The sequence below is a fragment of the Cydia fagiglandana genome, chromosome 13 (genome assembly GCF_963556715.1).
Source record: "Cydia fagiglandana chromosome 13, ilCydFagi1.1, whole genome shotgun sequence".
Taxonomy (NCBI): domain Eukaryota; kingdom Metazoa; phylum Arthropoda; class Insecta; order Lepidoptera; family Tortricidae; genus Cydia; species Cydia fagiglandana.
Window position 1 is genome coordinate 11,451,128 of NC_085944.1, and position 23,323 is coordinate 11,474,450.

Below are 23,323 nucleotides of genomic sequence, written 5' to 3' on the forward strand. Positions count from 1 at the left end.
TCGTTATGTAGATACTTAACGATTTCTTGCAGTGTCATCGTGCGATGGCGCGACGGAGTTCTCTAACCACAGTTATTAATAGCACAGATGATATATTAGGTATACTTAAATACGGAACTGTCATATGTGACGTTCCACGAAAAAAGGTACCTTATGGCGGCTGGCGCTTACGTCGCATAGCGCCGCAATAATATTGGAGCGGCGTTAATAATAGCGTAAGTGCCAACCGCCATAGGGTACCTTTACCCGTGGTAAGTCACATATCAATTCATTTAATATATAATCAGTTTAGTTCAGCGTATCGTTATTTACATTTTTTATAACTTATAGGACAAATCGAACGTAGTATGATATCAGCAGACTGACATCTAACTGATATCGTTCCGTTATCGTGCATTTTGCTCGTAGTTTGTCCGTGCATGTATTGGCACGGGCGAGATGCACGATAACATGTGATTCTAATTAAATATAATATCATTCTGATTCCAGTGACCGTTCGAATTGGCCTATATTAGCCTAGCTAGAGCATAATGTTAGTCGATTCTCGAATCGACAGACGTAAATACCAACCCATAGGAATATAATAGGAAAATTGTTTTCCTTCTTGGACGCTCGTTTGCGTTACCTAATCAATTAATCATGCATGCATGTTTTTTTTCCTGTAAATTTTAAATGTTTCTAATAAACCTTCTAATACCAATCTATACCTCAAAATGCGAAGACAAAAGATGGCGGGCGCGTGAACCCCGGTTAAAAACGGCCCATACAAAAAAGCGCTGCCTGTGACGTCACTCTTCGTACTATTACCTCATAATTAATCTTAACAAATATTAGTAGACAAATCTCAAAGATAAATCAGATCACCGATAAGATTATCAGCCTACTTATTGCTTAATCCTGTTATAGCAACTGTAATACGCTAGAATAATCTGATGTTGATGTTATTACGCAATAGTAGATATTCTAATTACGTGTAGATCGCCTATAGTACAGAATTAAATTAATAGGTAGGTAACTAGGTATATGTTGAGGAAGATACGAGTGCTTCAACTAAATATAAATAGGTTAAGGTATAAGTAATTAGCACGTGTCTCGGATGTCAGAAGACAGAGTGGCGAAGCGTATCTTCTTTTCAGAACTCCAGAATGGTAAGCGTAAAAGCGGTGGCCAGTACTTACGATATAAGGATGTTCTGAAAAGACATATGAAGAGATGCCAACTAGAGCCCTCTGACTGGGAGCGGAAGGCAGCGCAGCGGCCCGAATGGCGGCGCCTCATTAATGATAAAGTTAACATTTTTGAGACGGAACGCCGCAGTGAGCTCGACAAAAAACGTGATGAGCTTAAGGCTCGGCCGCCAACCTCAATTTCCTACAACTATGTAGGTGGTGTGCTGACGTGCCCAAAATGCGCTCGAGTATTTAGCAAGAAGATAGGGTACGTGAGGCCACCTAAGAGCGCATCAGAGAGTGGATCAGCTACACTCTAATAACACGAGCTAAAATTGCCTAGTTCCAGAGCACACAGTCGCTGGGGCCGAAATCGGTCAGGAGAGCATCATCATAATTAGCAAGTACAGTCACCACGCGGGATTGTTTCATTTAGGGTTCTTGCTAAATTGGAAATTCTATAGCGTAAGTATTGAACAACCAATTTAGCTAGGACCCTGGCGCAACAATCGTATAGAGCGTGATGGTAATACGTCCATATGAATTTGGTTGGGCCCATTTTGGACGCTAATCAAAATAATTACGCTTATTATCATTATTGTAGATTGTAGGTCTGTGGGTTTGGGACAACTAGAAAAGTAGGGACCATACAAATACATGACTACAAGGCAGCTATTATCCGCGGTAATCTGCGGTCACAGCTGCCGCCAATGTCGACTTACTTAGTATCTATATTGTATATATAGGTACATACTTACATTTTATATGAGTAGACGCTGATATTGTCGAACATCAGCTCTAAGAGCTGCTAGTGTATCAAATAAAATAATAAATAATAATAATAAAATAAATAAAGTTTGACAGTGACAGTGTGTATAATGTACAGTCGCCATCAGATATATCGGAGCGGCCAAGGTGCTCACAAATATCTGAGCACGCCTCTATTGTCAAGGCGTTAGAGCGCTTGTTCAGATATTGTGAACGCCTTGGCCGCTCCGATATATCTGATGGCGACTGTACAAGGTCGTACCGTCCAGAGCCATATTTTGCACTCTTGTATGCATTTTGCACGGCTGTACGGGCACCGGGTAATAAGGTCAAATCAACGCGATCTTATACTTACTCCCTTAACAGTTGTGCTCAGATTATGATGCTTACCGATCCACGATCCCATATCTTCGTCTATCCTCATGTTGGAAGTCTCGTTTCTGAGCTGCGGGAGCGCGACGGCGGAGAACCCGATGGGGTGTCCCGCCCCCGCGGCCAGAATTAAAACGGCGCACGTCACGAGGCACTGCAACAATAAACACCTTATTTACACCACATTTCTAACTGCCTATGAAACCGATGGTCCCGGGTTCGAATCCTGGTAAGGACAAAGAGAAGAGTCGTAGAATGTATGGGCTCACCTACATTTCACGACTCTTCTGTTTCCGCACAGACTCTAAAGGCTCCTCTTCACGTTGGGCCAACGCCAACGCCAACGAGGGACGTAGCCATGCGGTAGAATGAGATAGCAATATCACTTGCTCCCTTTAACGCATAAATGCGTCCCTCGTTGGCGTTGGCGTTGGCCCAACGTGAAGAGGAGCCATAACAGTGGCTCTGTGAGCTGTAGGTAGATATCGCGAATCGCGAACCCACAAGGTTCCGCCGTTTTTTAAACCTAATCGACAAAAAATGCATATAATTATAGAGAGGAGCAGAGACGCGACACGAAAGTTTATACTGGGAACGAAATTTTCCATTTTCAAAATGGAAACAAGCTAGGTATGCTTGTTAAATTTTCCGAGATCTTGCCAACTTTTTGGAAACTACTAAAAAAGTACAAACCTCGTTTTTTCAAAACTACTGGCGGATTGCATATAAAAAAACGGATAACGAATATCCTTAAAATTAGGTAGGTACCTAAACTAAATATAAACACAAAATGTGTAAAGGTATGTCTTTTTTTGTCGCTTTCTCCTTGATAAACTTGCTTAGCTGGTTTAGTGGTTGTGGTTATTAAAAGTTGCCATGGTCCATGATTGAATATTACGACATGTATTGCAATATGAACCTATGCTTGAGCTGGCAAAATATTTGATGAAATGTAAATTATAACATGAACTTACTTTGTGGTTTGTACGTTTGTAGCAAGCGGGGAGACACAAGGCGCAACACAAGTAGCGAAATGTATGACCAAAATTTAAGTGAATAAGGCGTCTTAGAGACTAGAAATCGTCTTGATTACTTATTTTACATTACAAAAAAAATACAAATTAGACTATGTAGATAAAGGCCATTGTCATCAAGTCGTGGGTGAATGTATTGTATAATAAATGACAACCTTTAGGTACCTACTTAGGTATATGTATATAGCTGTAATTAGACTCAGCTCGCATGTAGTTGTAGGTACTCGTCGTGTTATGTCTTTTGTTAGCGAGACACGAGGAAGCAATTTAGTTAATTGGGATCAAATGGTGTTTGCCAACTGAGACGTCCGCCTTGTGTGCTTAGCCATAGCCATTAACAGGGTTAAGGCAGGCGAACCGTTTAACACTGATGATTGTGATGATTTGATGATGGAAGTGTGGAGACAAACAATCAAAGAGCGTCTTGCACCTAACATGGTTGCACCTACTTTACAATCCCACTATGATCTCACCGTACTCTGAATCAGAATCAGAATCAGAATTGTTTATTGCACTCATATTAGTATACAGTTCTTAAAAACTACTAGTACAGTTCCACATGAACCCTGTAAGGGTATAGCAATATACTTAACACTAACTTATTCATATTCATATTCATATTTATTGCGATCATTACAGAGGATGGTATAAAACATTATGAAAAGTAGGTGTGTCATGTCATGAGACTTAATGACATGCTGTATTCGTCTTTATTTTGGACGTGAGTTGCAAATAATGAGTTTCGGGTTTAGTGAAGGGAAAAAAGTGGGCGGCAAACCGCGGTTTAAGGGGCCCACTGATTAACAGTCCGCCGGACGGTATCGGCCTGTCAGTTGTTCGGAACTGTCAAAATTTTGTTCTAACTGACAGGCCGATACCGTCCGGCGGACAGGTAATTAGTGGGTCCCTTAACAAGCTTGTTTGTTGGTTCTTCTATCTCTCAAAATGAAATGAACAAGACCTGAGTGGATATTCGTAAAGTGTAAAGGCTGCTATTTAACTGATCACCAGATTTAATAAAATTTAATACCAAAAAAATCTACTTTACCACCCTAAAATAATGAATGATCACCAAAATTATAACACCATTTTAATGTGAAATGATTACCAATTTTATTACATTTTACTATCCTATTAAAGGAAATGACACCAACTTAATCATTATTAACCCAAAAATTGTAAATAATTACCAAATTTCAAACCCCAATTTAATGTCAATTGATAACCAAATTATTACATCGTGCTATCCTATTAAATAAAATGACACCAAAATAATCATTGTAAACCCAAAAATAGTAAATGACCACCAAAATTAGAACTCCATTTTAATGTAAAATTATAACCAAATTTTTAAATCTTGCTATCCTATTAAAGCAAAGCAAAATTTTCTAGTAGCATTTCGTTTCTGTATGGGTTGCAGTTCAAACCTAACCTAACCCACTTTTCTAGTAACATTTCGTTTCTGTAAGGTTCGCAGTTCAAACCTAACCTAACCCACTTTTCTAGTAGCATTTCTTATCTGGAAGGGTCGCAGTTCAAACCTAACCTAACCCACTTTTCTAGTAGAATTTCGTTTCTGTGTGGGTCGGAGTTCAAACCTAACCTAACCCACTTTTCTAGTAGCATTTCGTTTCTGTAAGGGTCACAGTTCAAACCTAACCTAACCCACTTTTCTAGTAGCATTTCGTTTCTGTAAGGGTCGCAGTTCAAACCTAACCTAACCCACTTTTCTAGTAGCATTTCTTTTCTGTAAGGGTCACAGTTCAAACCTAACCTAACCCACTTTTCTAGTAGCATTTCTTTTCTGTAAGGGTCGCAGTTCAAACCTAACCTAACCCACTTTTCTAGTAGCAATTCGTTTCTGTAAGGGTCGCAGTGTTAACCTAGCCCACTTATTAACTGATAGCAGTACAAACCTAACCTAACATACTTTTCTAGTAGCATTTCAGTATGCCTACCTAAGTTATGCGGTGCGGGGTACGGGGGTTGAGCGGGAGGGGCTAGTAATTTTGGCATCATTTTACTTTATTTGGTAATATGTATAAATTTTTTGGTATCATAGTGGTTTATTTAGGTGAAAATATCGCATTTATTTGGTCTTCAAGATTTGGTGATCATTAATGATTTTTGGTAATCATTCAATATATTTGGTATTCAAATACAATTTGAAGTGCAGTCGTAATTAAAATGGTGGTACATTTGTAATTTTAGGCCTTATTTTTTTGGTGTTCAGTAATTTTTTTTGGTAAGCATGATTTTTTTATTTAGGGTACCAAAATATTTTTTGGTGGTCATTATATTTGTAGCCAAGTGTAAAACTTAATTTTGACGTACGAAATATTGGTACCTATATTCGCTGATAAATTTGTCATTGACCTTACAATGCAAATGCTTAGTTAAAAGTACATTGTTTGTAAACAATAACAACAGGTTGATTAATCACAAATTGTTACAATTAAGAAAAACGGCCGCCACGCCTAGAATTAACTAAAATGGAGACGATATAAGGCAAGGCGATCGAAGGTCAGATGTCAGAAGAACACTTTCGTAAAACCTAGTGTCTTAAGTGTCTTGCTAATTTCTGCGATTAGTTGCCAACTCTAGGCTCCCATGAGCCGTGGAAAAGAAAGCCGGGACACCGCGAGGTAGGGTAAACCCTCCAGTGAATGAACACCCCCCAGTGAATGAACAAAATCACGTTTTTTGTCTAAAATAAGAAATATAGCAATTTCTTCCACTTGTCTTATTTTTTTTTCTTATTAACAACTTTATTTCCTATGCAATGGCAACCCGTAATAAATTTATTTTCGACCAGTTAGGATGTGACTGGCGTTTGAAGTTTACGTATTTCTGGATTTGAAGTTTTGTATGGAAATATTAGATCCCAGATAAGAACAGTGTACGTTTGGAGCAACATATGAAGTGCTTATTTAATCTTTACCAGTACAAAGTTTAGTTATTTGGTTAGATTAAGAGTTGAACCTTCTATTTATGTACACTTTGTCGGCGTATTATGCGATTAAATCTTTTTTTTATTATTGCCTTGTTTTTTTGGTTGAAACGAGTTTGGAAGCTGCATCTACATCGTGCGCCCAACGAAACGCAGCGGTGGAAGCCTCTGTGGTTTGATCTGTCAGCTGTCATTTTTATTTCGGATGTGATGGAGTAGGATGTCGATCCGTTTTCTTCAAAGGCCAGTGAGCCATATTGTTTAAATCGCGGCTTAAACCGCTTAATCGTAAGTATTTTTCTTGATCTACGTATCAAATTGTTCGAGACGTGTTCAGTGCTTATTGTTTTATTACTTATTTTCAGGGAGAATATTATGTTCCTCGTACCATAACCTCTGAAGGCCCCATGCATCGACATGAAAGCACGGACTTACAAGCCGGCTTCTTTTCTGCATTGGGTAAGTTGCTCAACCGTTCTGGCGAATTTTAACTCTCGCCGAAGATCGGCCAAGCCACTCATACTTATTGTTTTTTAAATTATTTTCAGGCAGGCCTTCAGGCAGGGCTTCAGGAACGGCTTCAGGCAGGGCCTTCAGGCAGGGCTTTCAAGAAAGGGTTTTTTTTCAAGATGAGGTTTTCGTTTACCCCTTCAGTACCCTAGTTAGTCAAGGGCGTCGGCATGGGCGAGGTTGGGCTCCAGGCCGCGCTGAGCTGGTGCTTGCTTGGCGGCTTAACTAGCATGGACGTTCGGAGGCGGCGGCTGCGGCACCGGGGTGGTTGAGCTCACCACCACGAATCTGCAGGGCTCGTTTCTCATTCCTTATCTAACTGGAGGTCAGACGGTTTTTATTATTTTATAAAGGCGCCCAATATTTAAATATTTTACCCCTAGTTACCAAGGTCTTCCAGCCTATTGAAACACAGACTCACCCCCTGTGCTCTAAAATTAATACCTATTTATTTAAGTTACGACTGAGCTAGCTATATTATTATAATATTACCTTAAATTTCTAGTTGGAGTAATTAATATACTGTTAATACAAATTTCTTTATTATTTTATTTTTATACCACTATAGGGCTTCCCGAACCGTTACAGTGGCAGCCCTACGTGTGGCTCTAGTGTGTTCAAGCTGGAAGACCATTATTCTTTTAATTATTTAATTTTGTAGTTAACGCGGTTAAGTACCATGTGTTGTGTATAATGGAGGTTATAAAGCAATAGCCATCCTTGTATTCTTACAATTACTTATCAATTTATCTTAGAGTGTTGCGGTACTGTGTAATTAAAGCTAAATATTTTATTTGTACTTTTGAGAGTGTTATCTTGTAGTTATGAAGGTAGTAAGTTAAATAATTTCAAGTAGAATGTTATGAACAGGTGTTACAAGTATTTCTGTACCTATTTTAGTGTACATTTATCCTCATTGGTATGGTTGGCAAAATAATTGTTAAAATATTAGTTAAAAATAATTAATTAATTTAGAATGTTTTGTTGTAGGAGGTTTCTTATGTATTAAAAGTACAGTCAGTTGGAATTATTTACCAATACCAATTATAATTATTCAGTTATACTTATTAATTGCTAAAAGTGCTGACCATACCTACCTATTTTATTCCTGTACCGAAGTGAAGTGTAAGCAAATTATACCTAAATTTTCTTTCAAATAGTACCGCAAACTTATCTATTCTTTTTATGCTTAATGGTTGAAGATGAATTTGTCTTTTTGATGTGAACGATGTACAGTCAGCAGTTTATTTTTTTTATAATGTTGTACTAAATTTATTACTGTTTGTTCCGGAAGGTGGTTAATTTAAAATTAAATAATATTACTTGCTATAGATGTGTAGGAGAATAATTAAGTACAGTCAGTCACATATTGGTGCTGTTTTTACCTTAAATATATTATTACTAGCTTAATGATAGTGAATTGCGGTTTTGTAAATGGGCACAAGATATTCACATTAAATATGTAGTACTTTTGGAACCTTAACACAGTAAGTTAAACATGTGAAGAGCATACAGGGTGATTCTAAAAAAAAAATATGTAACATCCCTTTAAGTTTTAAATAACTGGGTGACCTCTTAGTTCTTTAATCGTTTAACTTAGTCCAGCGTGCGCATTTAATAATAACCGGGTTCATTTCTTTGAGGTTTGTCTTTATTGTTGAATCTTATTGTAGTTGTTACGACGGGAGTTATGTTAATTACCTAGTTTTCCTTATCTATTATCTCGACTTAAATCGAGTTTTTCCTTATTGTTGTTACTTTAGATGGAGTAAATATTTACTTATTAGTTAACTATCGGTGATTGCGCGTTTTTTTTTTGTTGATGTTCGGTAGGAGTTTTTTTTTATGTGTTTCGTGCAGGTGTTTTTTATCTACATAGTGTCCGGAAGGGAAAATTACCTTTCGAACACGCGTACTTATTACCTTTCGATCGTGTCTGAGCAAACGTAACTCAGGCACGTGGTTTGTTTGTTGTTGGTGGGCGAAGAGGACGATTTAAAGACTCTTCGCGTGTTTTACCGGGGTGCTGGCGTTTTAAACCAGTATTCCAATCGGCACTGGCTGGTCGGGTTTTGGCGGATTTGAAACCGTCAAGCTCTTAATAGCAGTGCCATCTTCTCTGTTAACGCTTTGCGGTATGACTTAAATCATATGCGTGAACGTTAATGTTGATGTTAGGGGATTGTTATGTGGTACACGCCTTAAAGCGTTGTCCGCAAACATCGGATTTTTGTGTGTCAGACTGACAGACTTGCATTGCTTGAAATGGAGCCTGTACAGTCGACTTCCTTGTGTGTCTCGTGTTGTTTCGAACGTTACCGTCTGCTTGTCGTACAGACACAGCTGGTCAACGTATCTTTGTCGTTGTGTTATTGTCTGATTACCGCGTTCAGACCTGTGACGTCTGATAGTCACGGCCTGATATGCGCACTGTATATATATATCTCAATTAGTTGTAGTACAGTCACCGATATTAGTTAGTTTAATTTCACTTGGCTATATGCCGTCTTCCGCTATATCACTTGGACGCATAACCCGCGGCCTGGGCCGTTCGTTATGTCACCAAGAAATATACGCGATGCGATGTTTTGTAGTATTGTAGCTTAGAGCTCGACTTGCAAACGTCGTGTTTATTATAAAGTAAGTATAGTTTAGTGCGTGGGTTCGATTTGGGTGGTTGTTTTTTTATTTAATTTTTTTTATTTTGTGCGGGGTAACTGTTGTTTACATTCTGCGGATGGATGTTTGGAGCTGGAGACCAGCTCAAAATTTTGCCTACGTCAAAATTTTATTCGGGGAGGGATGTACTGTAACAACATTTTTTTAAAGCCTCATAGGCATTAATATATTTCGTTTCTAATATAAAGGCCATCTAGCGTTGAGCGTTGGTAATACTGTTTTTTAATACTTGCATTGATCAACAGAGGGCGTGAGTAGCTCGCTATCGGATTTTTCTTCAATAAAATGTTTACTCTTATTAATTTACAGAAATTAAAATCTTATTAAATATTTTACAACTTTATTCTTTCCTTTTTGGAAATTATTATTGCCTTGTTTTTTTGGTTGAAACGAGTTTGGAAGCTGCATCTACATCGTGCGCCCAACGAAACGCAGCGGTGGAAGCCTCTGTGGTTTGATCTGTCAGCTGTCATTTTTATTTCGGATGTGATGGAGTAGGATGTCGATCCGTTTTCTTCAAAGGCCAGTGAGCCATATTGTTTAAATCGCGGCTTAAACCGCTTAATCGTAAGTATTTTTCTTGATCTACGTATCAAATTGTTCGAGACGTGTTCAGTGCTTATTGTTTTATTACTTATTTTCAGGGAGAATATTATGTTCCTCGTACCATAACCTCTGAAGGCCCCATGCATCGACATGAAAGCACGGACTTACAAGCCGGCTTCTTTTCTGCATTGGGTAAGTTGCTCAACCGTTCTGGCGAATTTTAACTCTCGCCGAAGATCGGCCAAGCCACTCATACTTATTGTTTTTTAAATTATTTTCAGGCAGGCCTTCAGGCAGGGCTTCAGGAACGGCTTCAGGCAGGGCCTTCAGGCAGGGCTTTCAAGAAAGGGTTTTTTTTCAAGATGAGGTTTTCGTTTACCCCTTCAGTACCCTAGTTAGTCAAGGGCGTCGGCATGTGCGAGGTTGGGCTCCAGGCCGCGCTGAGCTGGTGCTTGCTTGGCGGCTTAACTAGCATGGACGTTCGGAGGCGGCGGCTGCGGCACCGGGGTGGTTGAGCTCACCACCACGAATCTGCAGGGCTCGTTTCTCATTCCTTATCTAACTGGAGGTCAGACGGTTTTTATTATTTTATAAAGGCGCCCAATATTTAAATATTTTACCCCTAGTTACCAAGGTCTTCCAGCCTATTGGAACACAGACTCACCCCCTGTGCTCTAAAATTAATACCTATTTATTTAAGTTACGACTGAGCTAGCTATATTATTATAATATTACCTTAAATTTCTAGTTGGAGTAATTAATATACTGTTAATACAAATTTCTTTATTATTTTATTTTTATACCACTATAGGGCTTCCCGAACCGTTACAATTTTAAGCATTATTTGGTGAGCATGACCCCTTTTCATCAAAATATGCACGTTGGTTCTTGTTTTAATGGTTGATTTAATTTTTTCCTTTTAATATGTAACGGGTTTCTATGTTATTGGTGAATAACCTTCATTTTATTACATTCTAATCGATTCGAAGTCAATATGGAGGGATAAAAAGATATAAACGCTATCGCTATACCTATTAAAATAGAGCCGGAAACGGTGTTTGTGATAAAAATGATTTTATTATGCTAATTAAAAAGAGTTAAATAATGTTCATTCACTGGATTTTTCGGTGTTCATTCACTAGTTTTTATGTTCATTCATTAGGTTTTTGGGTAGTTTTTGGTAAATTCTGGTATAACTCAAAAACTACGTAAGTTATTAAAAATCGCAGAAATTACTTTCTTATTTATTAAATGAGGATTGATTAAATTGCAGTTAATTATTCCAATTATTAATGAATGCTGAGCAATGATTTTTCAAACTTGGATAATTGCTTAAGTGTTCATTCACTGGTGGTCTTACCCTAGATGATGAAAAGGTTTCATAACATAATCGATTCTGCCTCTAGCAAAATTTCCGGCGACAAGTTTCTTCTCAAAAATACGTGCGTTTTTTACCTTTATGTAAATAACCTTCGAATAGCTGAAAGAAGTATTTTCATCACGGTGTGATTTGTTCTCTCGATGACACATAAATTGACCTGCATTGCCTATCCAATATTTTTATGACTTTAAATGAATATTGATTTCTGAATGAAGAAGGTGCAAGTAGGCACTTAGTTATAGTTGTTTGTTACAATTGAGATGATTGGTACAAGTAGCTGGCACGAAGTATATTTTTATGGTTTATTAGTAGATTTTTATGGTTTATTCCATCTCAAATAGTAAGCTTGGGCCTAGTTAATGTGACAGACACATCACACATATAGTAACAGCACCAGTCATGGGACATTTAAGAGGAAATTTGGAGTATTTATGATATTTCCCTTATACGTGTAAATGGTCTACCGCTTAGCGTGTTCAAAGATGAAAGTCCTATCCGTCTTTCATGTTTTAGGCGTGTTGTATTAAAGATACTGCAATTAGTTTCCACATATTTAAGAAATTAAAACTATGCTTTTTTTCTCCAGTCATGGACACCAATGCTCCAGTAATGGGCCCCCGGTAATGGCCGTGGATCCAGTAATGGGCCCCCTATAATAGACATTGCTCTATCAGTATAAAATATAGAAATAGGGAATAAGTTACGGCAAAAAAATCAATTTTTGGTATAAGCTTTTATCGCTGAATGTATTTTTCTTTTCACAGCCAATTATATTATTGTATTAGATCCATCGATACAATTCTAATATACCCAAACACAATTAGTTAGGGTTTATTGCGATAAAGTTCCCATGGCCACCTCCTGTCTCCATCATCTGATCTGATGATGGAGTCCATGTTATCATAATATTGCATTATCATCCGATTTGCATACTTAATTACGTACTTACACAAAATTTCAACTGAATCGGAAATCGAAAAGTGGCTCAAATTCAGCTACCAAGATTGGACCCACACTAACTAACAGGGCAAGTTAAATAAAAGTTTGGAAAAACGATATTAATTAATCCGGAGTCCGAGAATACCTCCTGATTGACATATTTCGTAACTACATTTTACTTCTGTATTGTTTAAACATGAAATTATGGCATGGCAAGCATCAGTTTTACAGCTCCTATAATGGGATTGGGCCAAATACCACTATTTTTTTTACATCTGTGGAGTCACAACATAGTGTGTTGTATACCTTATCTCATGGTAAATGCAATTAACAAAACACATTCTAGTTTTCATCAAGTATTAATTAATTAAAATTTAATAAATTAACTCACCTCTCTTAGCAAAGTTGTTAAGAATTCGTAGTGGTTTTTTTTTTCAGTGACACGACAACTTTTGTGTTGACGGCAATTTCTTAAAAAACAACCAAATTTAATGAAACTTAAAACTGAGACAGCTCTAGGACTCTTATTTATGATAATATACAGCCAGTGTTTATAAACTACTTTTAGATACTTATTTTAGAGGAATTATGTTTTTTTTGTCCCATTACTGGTTCCACGTCCATTATAGGGTATACTACTATATGTATACGTCGTATGCGGGCTATCATTGCTGTATAAATTGAAGATAACTGATACGCTACTAATCTTAAATTAATTGTCACGAACACAACACAAATAATGGCTATGGAATAGCATAGGAGGTACTTAGCTCGACAGACAAGTTTTTTGAACTCGCACTCCGAGAGGGTCATACTGGACAAAATATCTTAGCCTTGAAATAGGTATAAAATACCAATGTGTTTGGAAATCAATGGTGGAGCTTATCTATATTTTTTCTCAGACAATTTTTAGTTTCATTAATAAATTTAAAAGTAAGTATTTGTGGAAACTTTTGTGATATATAGGAATGATATTTATGGTCACTAATGTCACTATGCCATTAAAAAAATTGCCGTCCCATGTCGTGCCAGTTGGCAAACACCACTTGATCCCAATTAACTAGATTGCATCCTAGGATATTAGGTAATACGTAATACCAAAGTATAAGAACTATCTTATCCTACTGAATAAATTCCTCTATTCCTCTATTCCTCTTTTACAGATGTGCGACCGATATTTAGACAGATAATGGTTAATTAAGTAAATTTACTTGGCCCGTGTTTGGCGCCATAAAACTTAAAAGGGGTGCAATTTAAAAATGGTTGAGAAAATATAGGGTACGAGGTGTAATTTGTCGATAAAATTCATTGTAATTATTTCACCATAGCTGTCCAAACTCATTGTAAGTACAGTCAGCAGCAGATATACCTGAGCGGGCAAGGTGTCCAAGAAAACATATACACTTCAATCGTCACAAAAATAAGGACATCTAAGTTGTCATTTTCACGTATGCTTTCAGTTCGTCACATATACCTTAACTTCTGAGTTTTTCTTTAACACATACACCCTTATTTAATAACAATGACAATAACGGTTAAAACGTCAGTGGTAGCTAAGCACTCAAATTCAAGCTGCTGTCATTAATACCTACACGCACTGCCAATCACGTACGTCAGCAGCCAGGGTGCCACCAGTTGCTAAGCAGTTGTTATTTCAATGGTAACTAAGCATCAACATTTTATCTGTTTAACTTTTAAATAAATACCGTAGCACTACGAATTGAGACCTCCTTTCTTAAAGAAGTATTTTATCGTTAAGTGTCAAACTTAGACAATAAATAAGTAGGTTCTACGAGAACGATCGGTTTTTTTATTTTAACTGTCATATGCGGCTGTTCTTCCAAACCGTAGAGCATATTATAAACCTATGTTAATATATTTATTTAGCCCGCTTATTGTACTAAAACATACTATACAGGGTGGCCACAGGTTGGCCCATTTAGTTAGATCGGCCAGTATGGGAAAATCTGATACTATAAGATATACACCGATCTTTTCTTAGGAATCATGTCATCGATTTAAGTAACACGAAACACTGCATTCATACATTAAAAAAAATGTGTACTCAGCTCGGGAATCAAACCCCGAACGTTTTGAAAAATAAAACTAAGACTATTTCTATTTAGATATCGATTGTGTAGGTCTTAAGCAATAAATGTTACTATGAAACATGATGTCTAAAATTAATAAAATGCATTGTTTTCATGTCCTTTAATTTCATTTAGGGTTTTTAGGGTTCCGTACCCAAAGGGTAAAACGGGACCCTATTACTAAGACTCTGCTATCCGTCCGTCCGTCCATCCATCCGACCGTCCGTCCGTCTGTCACCAGGCTGTATCTCACGAACCGTGATAGCTAGATAGTTGAAATTTTCACAGATGATGTATTTCTGTTGCCGCTATAACAACAAATACTAAAAACAGAATAAAATAAAGATTTAACTGGGGCTCCCATACAACGAACGTGATTTTTGACCGAAGTTAAGCAACGTCGGGCGGGGTCAGTACTTGGATGGGTGACCGTTTTTTTTTTGCCTTTTTTGCATTATGGTACGGAACCCTTCGTGCGCGAGTCCGACTCGCACTTGCCCGGTTTTTATTTTCAATACATTTTACATACATTTTTTTTAAATGAATGAATGCAGTTTTTCTTGTTACTAAAATCGATGACATGGTTCCTAAGAAGAGATCGGTGTATGTCTTATAGTTTTAGATTTTCCCATACTGACCGATTTAAATGGGCCAACCTGTGTAGTACCTACTAAAATACGATGCCCCGAATCGATCAAAGAACGAAGGAGAAAATAATTGTATCGAACCTAGCAGTAGGTAAATATCAAATGGCATTCCGCACAGGAGTAATCTAAGTAACGCTTACTGCGGGTTCAAACCTACAAAGTCCTGATAGAAAGTCGTACATATTACGCTACATCTGACATATCTTCAAAAATTATATAAACTAATGCGAAATTAACATAAAACCTGAAGACACAAATTAATAATAAAAATGAAACCCAAAAGAAATAAAAAGCTGTAATCTCTAGGTGCGTACGACTGAGATTTGAACCCGCGGTCTCTACTTTGAAAAGCAAACGCCTGTGACTGAGACCACAACGTGCCTTGACAATTGGCTCTAAATTCGGCTTCAGTTAGATTTTGCTATGTGTCATTCGTCTTGACGATTCTGTTAAAAGAAATAGTTTGCAGTAAGTTGACCGAGAGGCTCCTGTCAAATGGTTGAAGGGCAAAACGTGAGATAGATGTATGTGATGACAAGACTGTACTGCTTTCGATGATTGTCAAAACGCTTTTACCTGAAATTAGCATGGCTATCTTTCATTCAATATTCGACCATACTTGTATGCTTTAAAGTCTATTTTTCCATATTGTTCAGATATATTTGACACGTTGGCCGCTTAGATACCATTGGTTTTTTGACAGCTAAGGTATCAATGACTTGTTGTAAGTGTAGAAATTAATGAATAGCGACTGTTAACATATTTGTGACACGTTGAGCGCTCACAAGTAAATACTACCATGACAGTCAACAACTTTTTGACAGTTTAAACGTTTACCTCTCTTTGAGCACCTGGAGTGTATAGCGACTTCTGCTGCTGACTGTACCTATACATTTCAGCTGGTCAGATGGTTTCTATGGGGCAGGTAATTGCGCGGTTAGTTCATTTTATTTACTTCGCAGAGTATGGGTGGAAAAAACACCCTGTGTTAATATGGTTTTAATATGGAAAAAAGTTATACTCGTATCCTATTAAAGTAATAATTATTTTTTTAATAGCTCTCCGAGAAAATAGCCGCGGACCATTGTTTGATTAATGCGACTTATGCGAGCAATAAAAACGTGACGGAAGTTTATAGGTTTTCTAATGGCTTAGCTTTGCTTTTTTCCTCTCGTCATATTTTTCTATTTAGCATAGGTTAAATAGGTTTGAAATGATGTTAGGACAGATGCATTAAAAAAATTTCATCACACTTGCTCAGTAAATGTGGAATTGCACGTAGGTTTAGCGGGAGTTATAGAAAAAGCGTTCTCCCTAGGGAGTTATGAAGTTTCTAGTGCCATAATTAATTTTTATATCGCAAGTGTGTAACATTGTGTGTAACTCGGGGCGTAATAATATTGCAAGCTGGAGTCTATAAATCGCTTCGGCAAGCCGACGCGATTTGATTTACTCTCGTTTGCAATATTCAACTTACGCCCCATGTTGCACAATATACTATTGTTATCACGGATCGCGGGTCACGTCACGGATAACAATATTTCCCCTTTGAAAGCTTTTCCGACATTCAATCAGCTTTAGGATTTATTTCGTGAGATAAATTGCCAAATTTTTTGAAATGTTTATGGAGAAAAGAACCGGCTTGCCTACTGTATTAAATGTTAATTCCCTAACTTATGAAGTACTAAGAATGTACCTACCTAGTCCTACATTCATTGCAACCATTAATCGTAATAGATTAACAACAAACAACCAAATTAATTCACTTTAAGCAATGTCGCCGAGCCGACAGGCGAGGACGGGATTAACTTAATTTGACTGTCTGCCCGATTCGAACTGTAAGATACGTCAATTAATATATATAGAAACGATATGGATTAGATGTGTCAGTATCAAAACTAACAAAAGTGACGTTATTGTTTGAAGAAACGATGTTATATATCGTTCCTCGATCTATATATTGACGTATCTTAAAATTCGAATCGGACTGTGTGTAGAGTTAGACCGTAAAAAGTCTGCAGCGATTTTGATAGCCCACGCAGTGCAAGTGTCATTTTAACCCGTGGAGCGCCCTAGCAAGACACGTGTGATGTTAACTCAATTTGGGTCGTAGCGACTTAGTATCAGACGTGTGTTACTACAGATCAATATGGGTCAAATTGCTTTGCATAAATTTTTTGTATGGTGGACTTTCGACGGGTTAAACGTCAAACTTCTATGAAATTGTGACGTATAAATACCTAACACTTCCACTGCGTGGGCTATCAAATCCGCTGCAGACTTTTATTGGTGCGACTATAGTAGGTTGGGTAGGTACCTATATTAAGGTTATGCTATAGCCATGCGTGCTGATATTAAAAACAAATGAACACTCACCTGGTTAAAGACTCCTCGATACGAGGAGAACGTTTCCCCCTTGACATATGGCGGGAGGGTGGCGGTCGAGCTGATGCTGCGCAGGAAGCTCTGCAGAGCCTCGTACTCTTCAGATTTCTCCGCCTCCTGGGTTTCTTTGGTCTTTGTGATTTTTGGCTTCTTGCCGGCGCCGAGCATCGCCTCGTGAGCGCCATCGCTGTAAAAAAATATAATTAAGTAGGTACCTACATTATTCGTACTTACTCAAGCTCTGGAAGGATAGATAGGTTCTTATTAAAAAAAGACAAATTCACAAAAATACCGAGAAACGAGACGAGAAAGCGTGACGCCATTTTTAATTATTTAGTAAGCCTTTGGGACCTTGTTATCGTTATCGTCACGCATAGGTATTAATGTCTGAATATGGTCGTCGCATTATGAACGAAATTAGCGAATAAACACAAAGAGTCGATAAAAGAAACATTTGTGCATTTACATAAGGTATGTAAGGTACTCGTGAGTTTATTGCCATGTGTTTACTGTGCACTTTTATATAAAAGGTAGGTACCTATTATACCTATGCAAAATACGAGGTGCATACAAAACGCTCAGTTAAATTTTTGTTCAACCAGTGTAATTTCAATCATTTAAAAATGTATGCAGTGGTGCTAAACTGATACCTAGTATTGCTGATTATGCATAGATAGGTCTTCTTCATCGTGGCTGCTAGAGGGAAATTAATTAACCGATACGCAAATGACGTCACTGCGAACGTCCGTCTATTTGGAATGTCCAGGAAAAAGTGATTCTCTGATAGGTATTTTATGTTGGTACGCGATAAGTATGTATCCACCTACCAACATAAGTATCTAATTTAATTATTTTGACGTAGAATAGTTTGGCAGATTTCACTACATTTCAATTTGGCATACATACGAGTAGACTAATAAAAATATCCATGTATCTTGGCAGTTGGTAACGTTATGGTCTAAATATACGAAACGGATTATTTTATTGTTTAGTTTAGAAAGTAAATGCTTGCTTTCGTAGCCTGGTACGTTAGATTGTATTATACCTAATATATAGTGCTTTTATTGCCGTGTTTGTTTGGTAAGTATATCTACTGCTAGGTGTAGGTATGTAAGAAAATATACATGCCGAGTATACCTGTGCTAACTCGGCACACGAATACTATTGAAAGGGTTCAATAAACATTTTTTTTCATGACCGTTCAACAAGTAACGAAGTTCGTGACATAAATAGAATATCTAAGCCAGCTAAATTGCGAATTTACATTTTTTGGTGGCCAGTTAAAAACAGGCCACCGATGTCAACTTGAATCTCGACCGTGAGTTGGCTGACCTTTAGGTTACGCAAAGTTGTGCAATACCGTGATAAAAAAAATTATCTTCTAATCTAAGTTATTTTAACGGTAGTTAGTCAAAACAAGTTTAAATTGTGTAGGGTGTACTCACGCAAAATCGTCAATAACTGGCCATTTTTAGACGGCAAACGTTGGATGCCGAAGTGGAATGTTTACAGATTATCGTGCTACAGAATTATCCTCTTGGGGTTCAATGTCCTAATACTAGTACAAATTACCTCCAATGAAATTTAAATCTTAATGAAATGGAATAGAGTTTCTTTTATTTCGTTTCGTTCGATTTTAAAACAAAACATATTCAACTCTATTTTCTAATACCGTTGATTCAAATTCGATAGCCAATTTCCCTTGTATGGTGGGCCGCTAGAGGTTAAAATATTTACTTTGTTTGTAGGATGTGGCCAACGATAAAAAAGAGACACGCGTATTCGGGAAACGAGATAATCAAAAGATCTAGAAACGATATAGAGATCAACTAGATTTACATTAGATATCGACTAGATGTGAGATGTGACTTGGATATCTAAGTCATAACTTGTCGAAATCGTTCAAAAGGACCTCCTGAATCGCGGAAATGTCAAATTTGACATATCTATCTTACAAATATCTTTAAATTATCCATATCGTAACTTGTTAAGGTCTAGTAGAGATCTATTTCATTTTCCGAATCGAGCCGAGAGTATCTTATTGAGAGATGGCCTACCTTATTTCCGCACTTGTATCGTAAATAACTATAAATAGTTATTTTTAATACAGTTGCTCAAAAAGTGCTACTTTACGTAGCTGTTTAGCGTGCGGAAAGTTGGTTATCTCGAGCTAGTGCTTTTTACTTTTCCAATTTTTTTTAAATTTATACTTGTTCCAATTCACGACTACTTATTGATGAGTGTTAATATTAGTTTCGTTTAAACGTCGTAATCAGCATAAAAACCTACCGTTAATGTAAGAATACGAAAAATATTACATATTTCATATTTAATTACTTACCTCTTCATCATTATAACACGTTTATTTTTTAATATTCAATATTGAAAATTTCGTTCTTAATAAGTTGACTGAATGGAACGGAATAGCTGCCAAACGCCCATAGATATAATATACTTAAAGACGACGTCTAACCGAGCTGTCACTGTTACCACTTTTGTTTAGTGTACGATTAACAATGTTTTTCTTATTTTTTCGCAACTGTATTAAAAAACGTCGTTCGATACACGTGCGGAAATGTCATTCTTCACTCGTCCCGAGTCTTGCCACTCGCCTGCGGCTCGTGGCAAGATATCTCGGTACTCGTGAAGTAATGACATACCTTCCGCACTAGCATCGAAATGTACTATTTTAATACAGTTGCTCAAAAAGTGCTACTTTACGTAGCTGTTTAGCGTGCGGAAAGTTGGTTGTCTCGAACTAGTGCTTTTTACTTTTCCAATTTTTTTAAATTTATACTTGTTCCAATTCACGACTACTTATTGATGAGTGTTAATATTAGTTTCCTTTAAACGTCGTAATCAGCATAAAAACCTACCGTTAATGTAAGAATACGAAAAATATTACATATTTCATATTTAATTACTTACCTCTTCATCATTATAACACGTTTATTTTTTAATATTCAATATTGAAAATTCCGTTCTTAATAAGTTGACTGAATGGAACGGAATAGCTGTCAAACGCCCATAGATATAATATACTTAAAGACGACGTCTAACCGAGCTGTCACTGTTACCACTTTTGTTTAGTGTACGATTAACAATGTTTTTCTTATTTTTTCGCAACTGTATTAAAAAACGTCGTTCGATACACGTGCGGAAATGTCATTCTTCACTCGTCCCGAGTCTTGCCACTCGCCTGCGGCTCGTGGCAAGATATCTCGGTACTCGTGAAGTAATGACATACCTTCCGCACTAGCATCGAAATGTACTATTACGATACAAGTGCGGAAAAGAGGAAATTCGAAACGAGTGGCGATAAATTAAAACACTACCGAAGGGAGTGTTTTAAATCGACACGAGTTGCGAATTACCTATTCGGAAGTGTATCGTACAACGTTTTACAGTACATATGGCCCTTTAAACTTTTAGCATAAACACGGAAAGTGCTATTGTATGCACCAGTGCGGGAAAATAAGACCATATGTACTGTAATAGTTATATACGATACAAGTGCGAAAAAGAGGAAATTCGAAACGAGTGGCGATAAATTAAAACACGACCGAAGGGAGTGTTTTAAATCGACACGAGTTGCGAATTACTTATTCGCACGTGTATCGTACAACGTTTTACAGTACATATGGTCCTTTAAACTTTTAACATCGTACGAAAAGTGCTATTTTACGCACTAGTGCGGGAAAATAGGACCATATGTACTGTAATAGTACATTTCGATGCTAGTGCGGAAGGTATGTCATTACTTCACGAGTACCGAGATATCTTGCCACGAGCCGCAGGCGAGTGGCAAGACTCGGGACGAGTGAAGAATGACATTTCCGCACGTGTATCGAACGACGTTTTTTAATACAGTTGCGAAAAAATAAGAAAAACATTGTTAATCGTACACTAAACAAAAGTGGTAACAGTGACAGCTCGGTTAGACGTCGTCTTTAAGTATATTATATCTATGGGCGTTTGACAGCTATTCCGTTCCATTCAGTCAACTTATTAAGAACGGAATTTTCAATATTGAATATTAAAAAATAAACGTGTTATAATGATGAAGAGGTAAGTAATTAAATATGAAATATGTAATATTTTTCGTATTCTTACATTAACGGTAGGTTTTTATGCTGATTACGACGTTTAAAGGAAACTAATATTAACACTCATCAATAAGTAGTCGTGAATTGGAACAAGTATAAATTTAAAAAAATTGGAAAAGTAAAAAGCACTAGTTCGAGACAACCAACTTTCCGCACGCTAAACAGCTACGTAAAGTAGCACTTTTTGAGCAACTGTATTAAAAAGGTATTTTTCCTCTGCCTTCCTGCTTTAAGTATTTTCTTATTTTAATTTTTAACAAGCAGAAACGTCTGCGAACGATGCTATTAAGCTTGGAATTTAAAAGTGGAAAAAATACTGTCTTACCCAAGAAAAAATATTAAAATTAATTTAAATTTATTATTTTCTTATTGTCCTGTGTATGATCTATGTCTACTTTATGGAATTAACGACGTTTCTGTATTTTTGATTTTTTTCATTGATTTTCCGATTTCGTAGGTATACTTTTCAACAAAATAATTATGATTTCGGTGAGCTGTAGGTCTCCTATTCGTACACTTCATATACATAATTCTTACGGCACGAGTAGTTTAGAAGGGATACGAACGTAAATTATAATAATGTACTTATTTCTGTCTATTTTATAACTAATTGTCATTATATATTGGGGACAGAACAGAACTCTTCATCTAAGCCCGTAGTTAGTTAAGCGTGGGAATGGCGAGAGACGAGAAATCCTTTTTTTCTGCGTTCACACATTTGCGATCGTTATTTTCCTTGTTACTCTGGTCACGATTCGCAGAACAGTGCAAAAAATTACGCTACCTGTCTTAGTCTAACCTAAGCTTACAGGGAAAATACATTTATAATTATATGTGTATTAATACCACGGATTGATATAGGTATATACCTAATATAATTTTTACAATACATTTAGCTTGTATGTATTGTCGATATGCATGTTTATGTTGGTGTGTCTACCGGACTTCACCGGAGCGTCAATACTACTGAGTCTATTTTTGGTAATTGATTTTATAAGGCGAGTTACATACCCAAATTATTTTTTTAACCGACATTGACTTTTTTTTAGCCAAAATCCCGTAGTCGGGTTAAAGTTCAACGATCGGTTCGCTTGTTGTTACAAGAAGCGAACGAACAAGTTAAACTTAGGAAGTCAGTGCCCATTATCACAGAGTATTGAGATAAGATGTTAGGTACGTGGCCGTTTTACTTACCTCTGATGCCTCACAATCTTAAGCCGGCTCCGAAAGTATACAGAGAATCCACAACACGATAAAACCATTGTTCAAAATATTATATTTAAGGCTTATATTAAAAAGATTATTTACAATATTATATTAAAGGCGTATATTGTAAAGAGTCCTAGCACAATACAATGTCCAGGGGGCCGATTTTTGAAATTCGACCATTCGATTTCGTGTATTTCGTTAATTAATATCTCCACTACTAGGCATTTAAATTCTACGAATAGAATTGAAATAGAGTGTTCAATACCACTAGATTCCAAATTTTTATCGCTCGTATATCAAAAATTAGCATTTCGCCGTTTTCCATCGATTTTCGAGTGACGAAATCGAACGATCGATATTCAAAAATCGGCCACCTGGCACTCCCGCGTATTGACTGCATCTTGGTGCGAGTCAGTTAACCCCACTGCCCTGCTTTGATTGATTACTTGACACTAAACTTGATAATAATGTAAGTGTGTAACATTGTAATTATGTAGACACAATACCGCATGTTACATATACATAAAGTTCATAGAAA

The 23,323-nt window shown here is 37.0% G+C and overlaps 1 protein-coding gene across 2 annotated transcripts in view; it reads right to left on the reverse strand.

Moving 5' to 3' along the window:
- The window catches only part of LOC134670260 (facilitated trehalose transporter Tret1-like), a 40,666-nt gene that overhangs the window by 14,269 nt on the left and 3,074 nt on the right, over positions 1-23,323 (reverse strand). The window contains exons 1-3 of one of the 2 annotated variants that reach the window (XM_063528005.1): positions 22,771-22,902; positions 17,462-17,657; positions 2,328-2,463 (exon numbers count right to left, since the gene is read on the reverse strand). In XM_063528005.1, the coding sequence (XP_063384075.1) occupies positions 2,328-2,463; positions 17,462-17,657; positions 22,771-22,838 (400 nt within the window). In that variant the 5' untranslated portion in view covers positions 22,839-22,902. Of the gene's footprint in view, positions 1-2,327; positions 2,464-17,461; positions 17,658-22,770; positions 22,903-23,323 lie in introns of those variants that run through there. The other variant, XM_063528007.1, reaches the window with a different exon arrangement.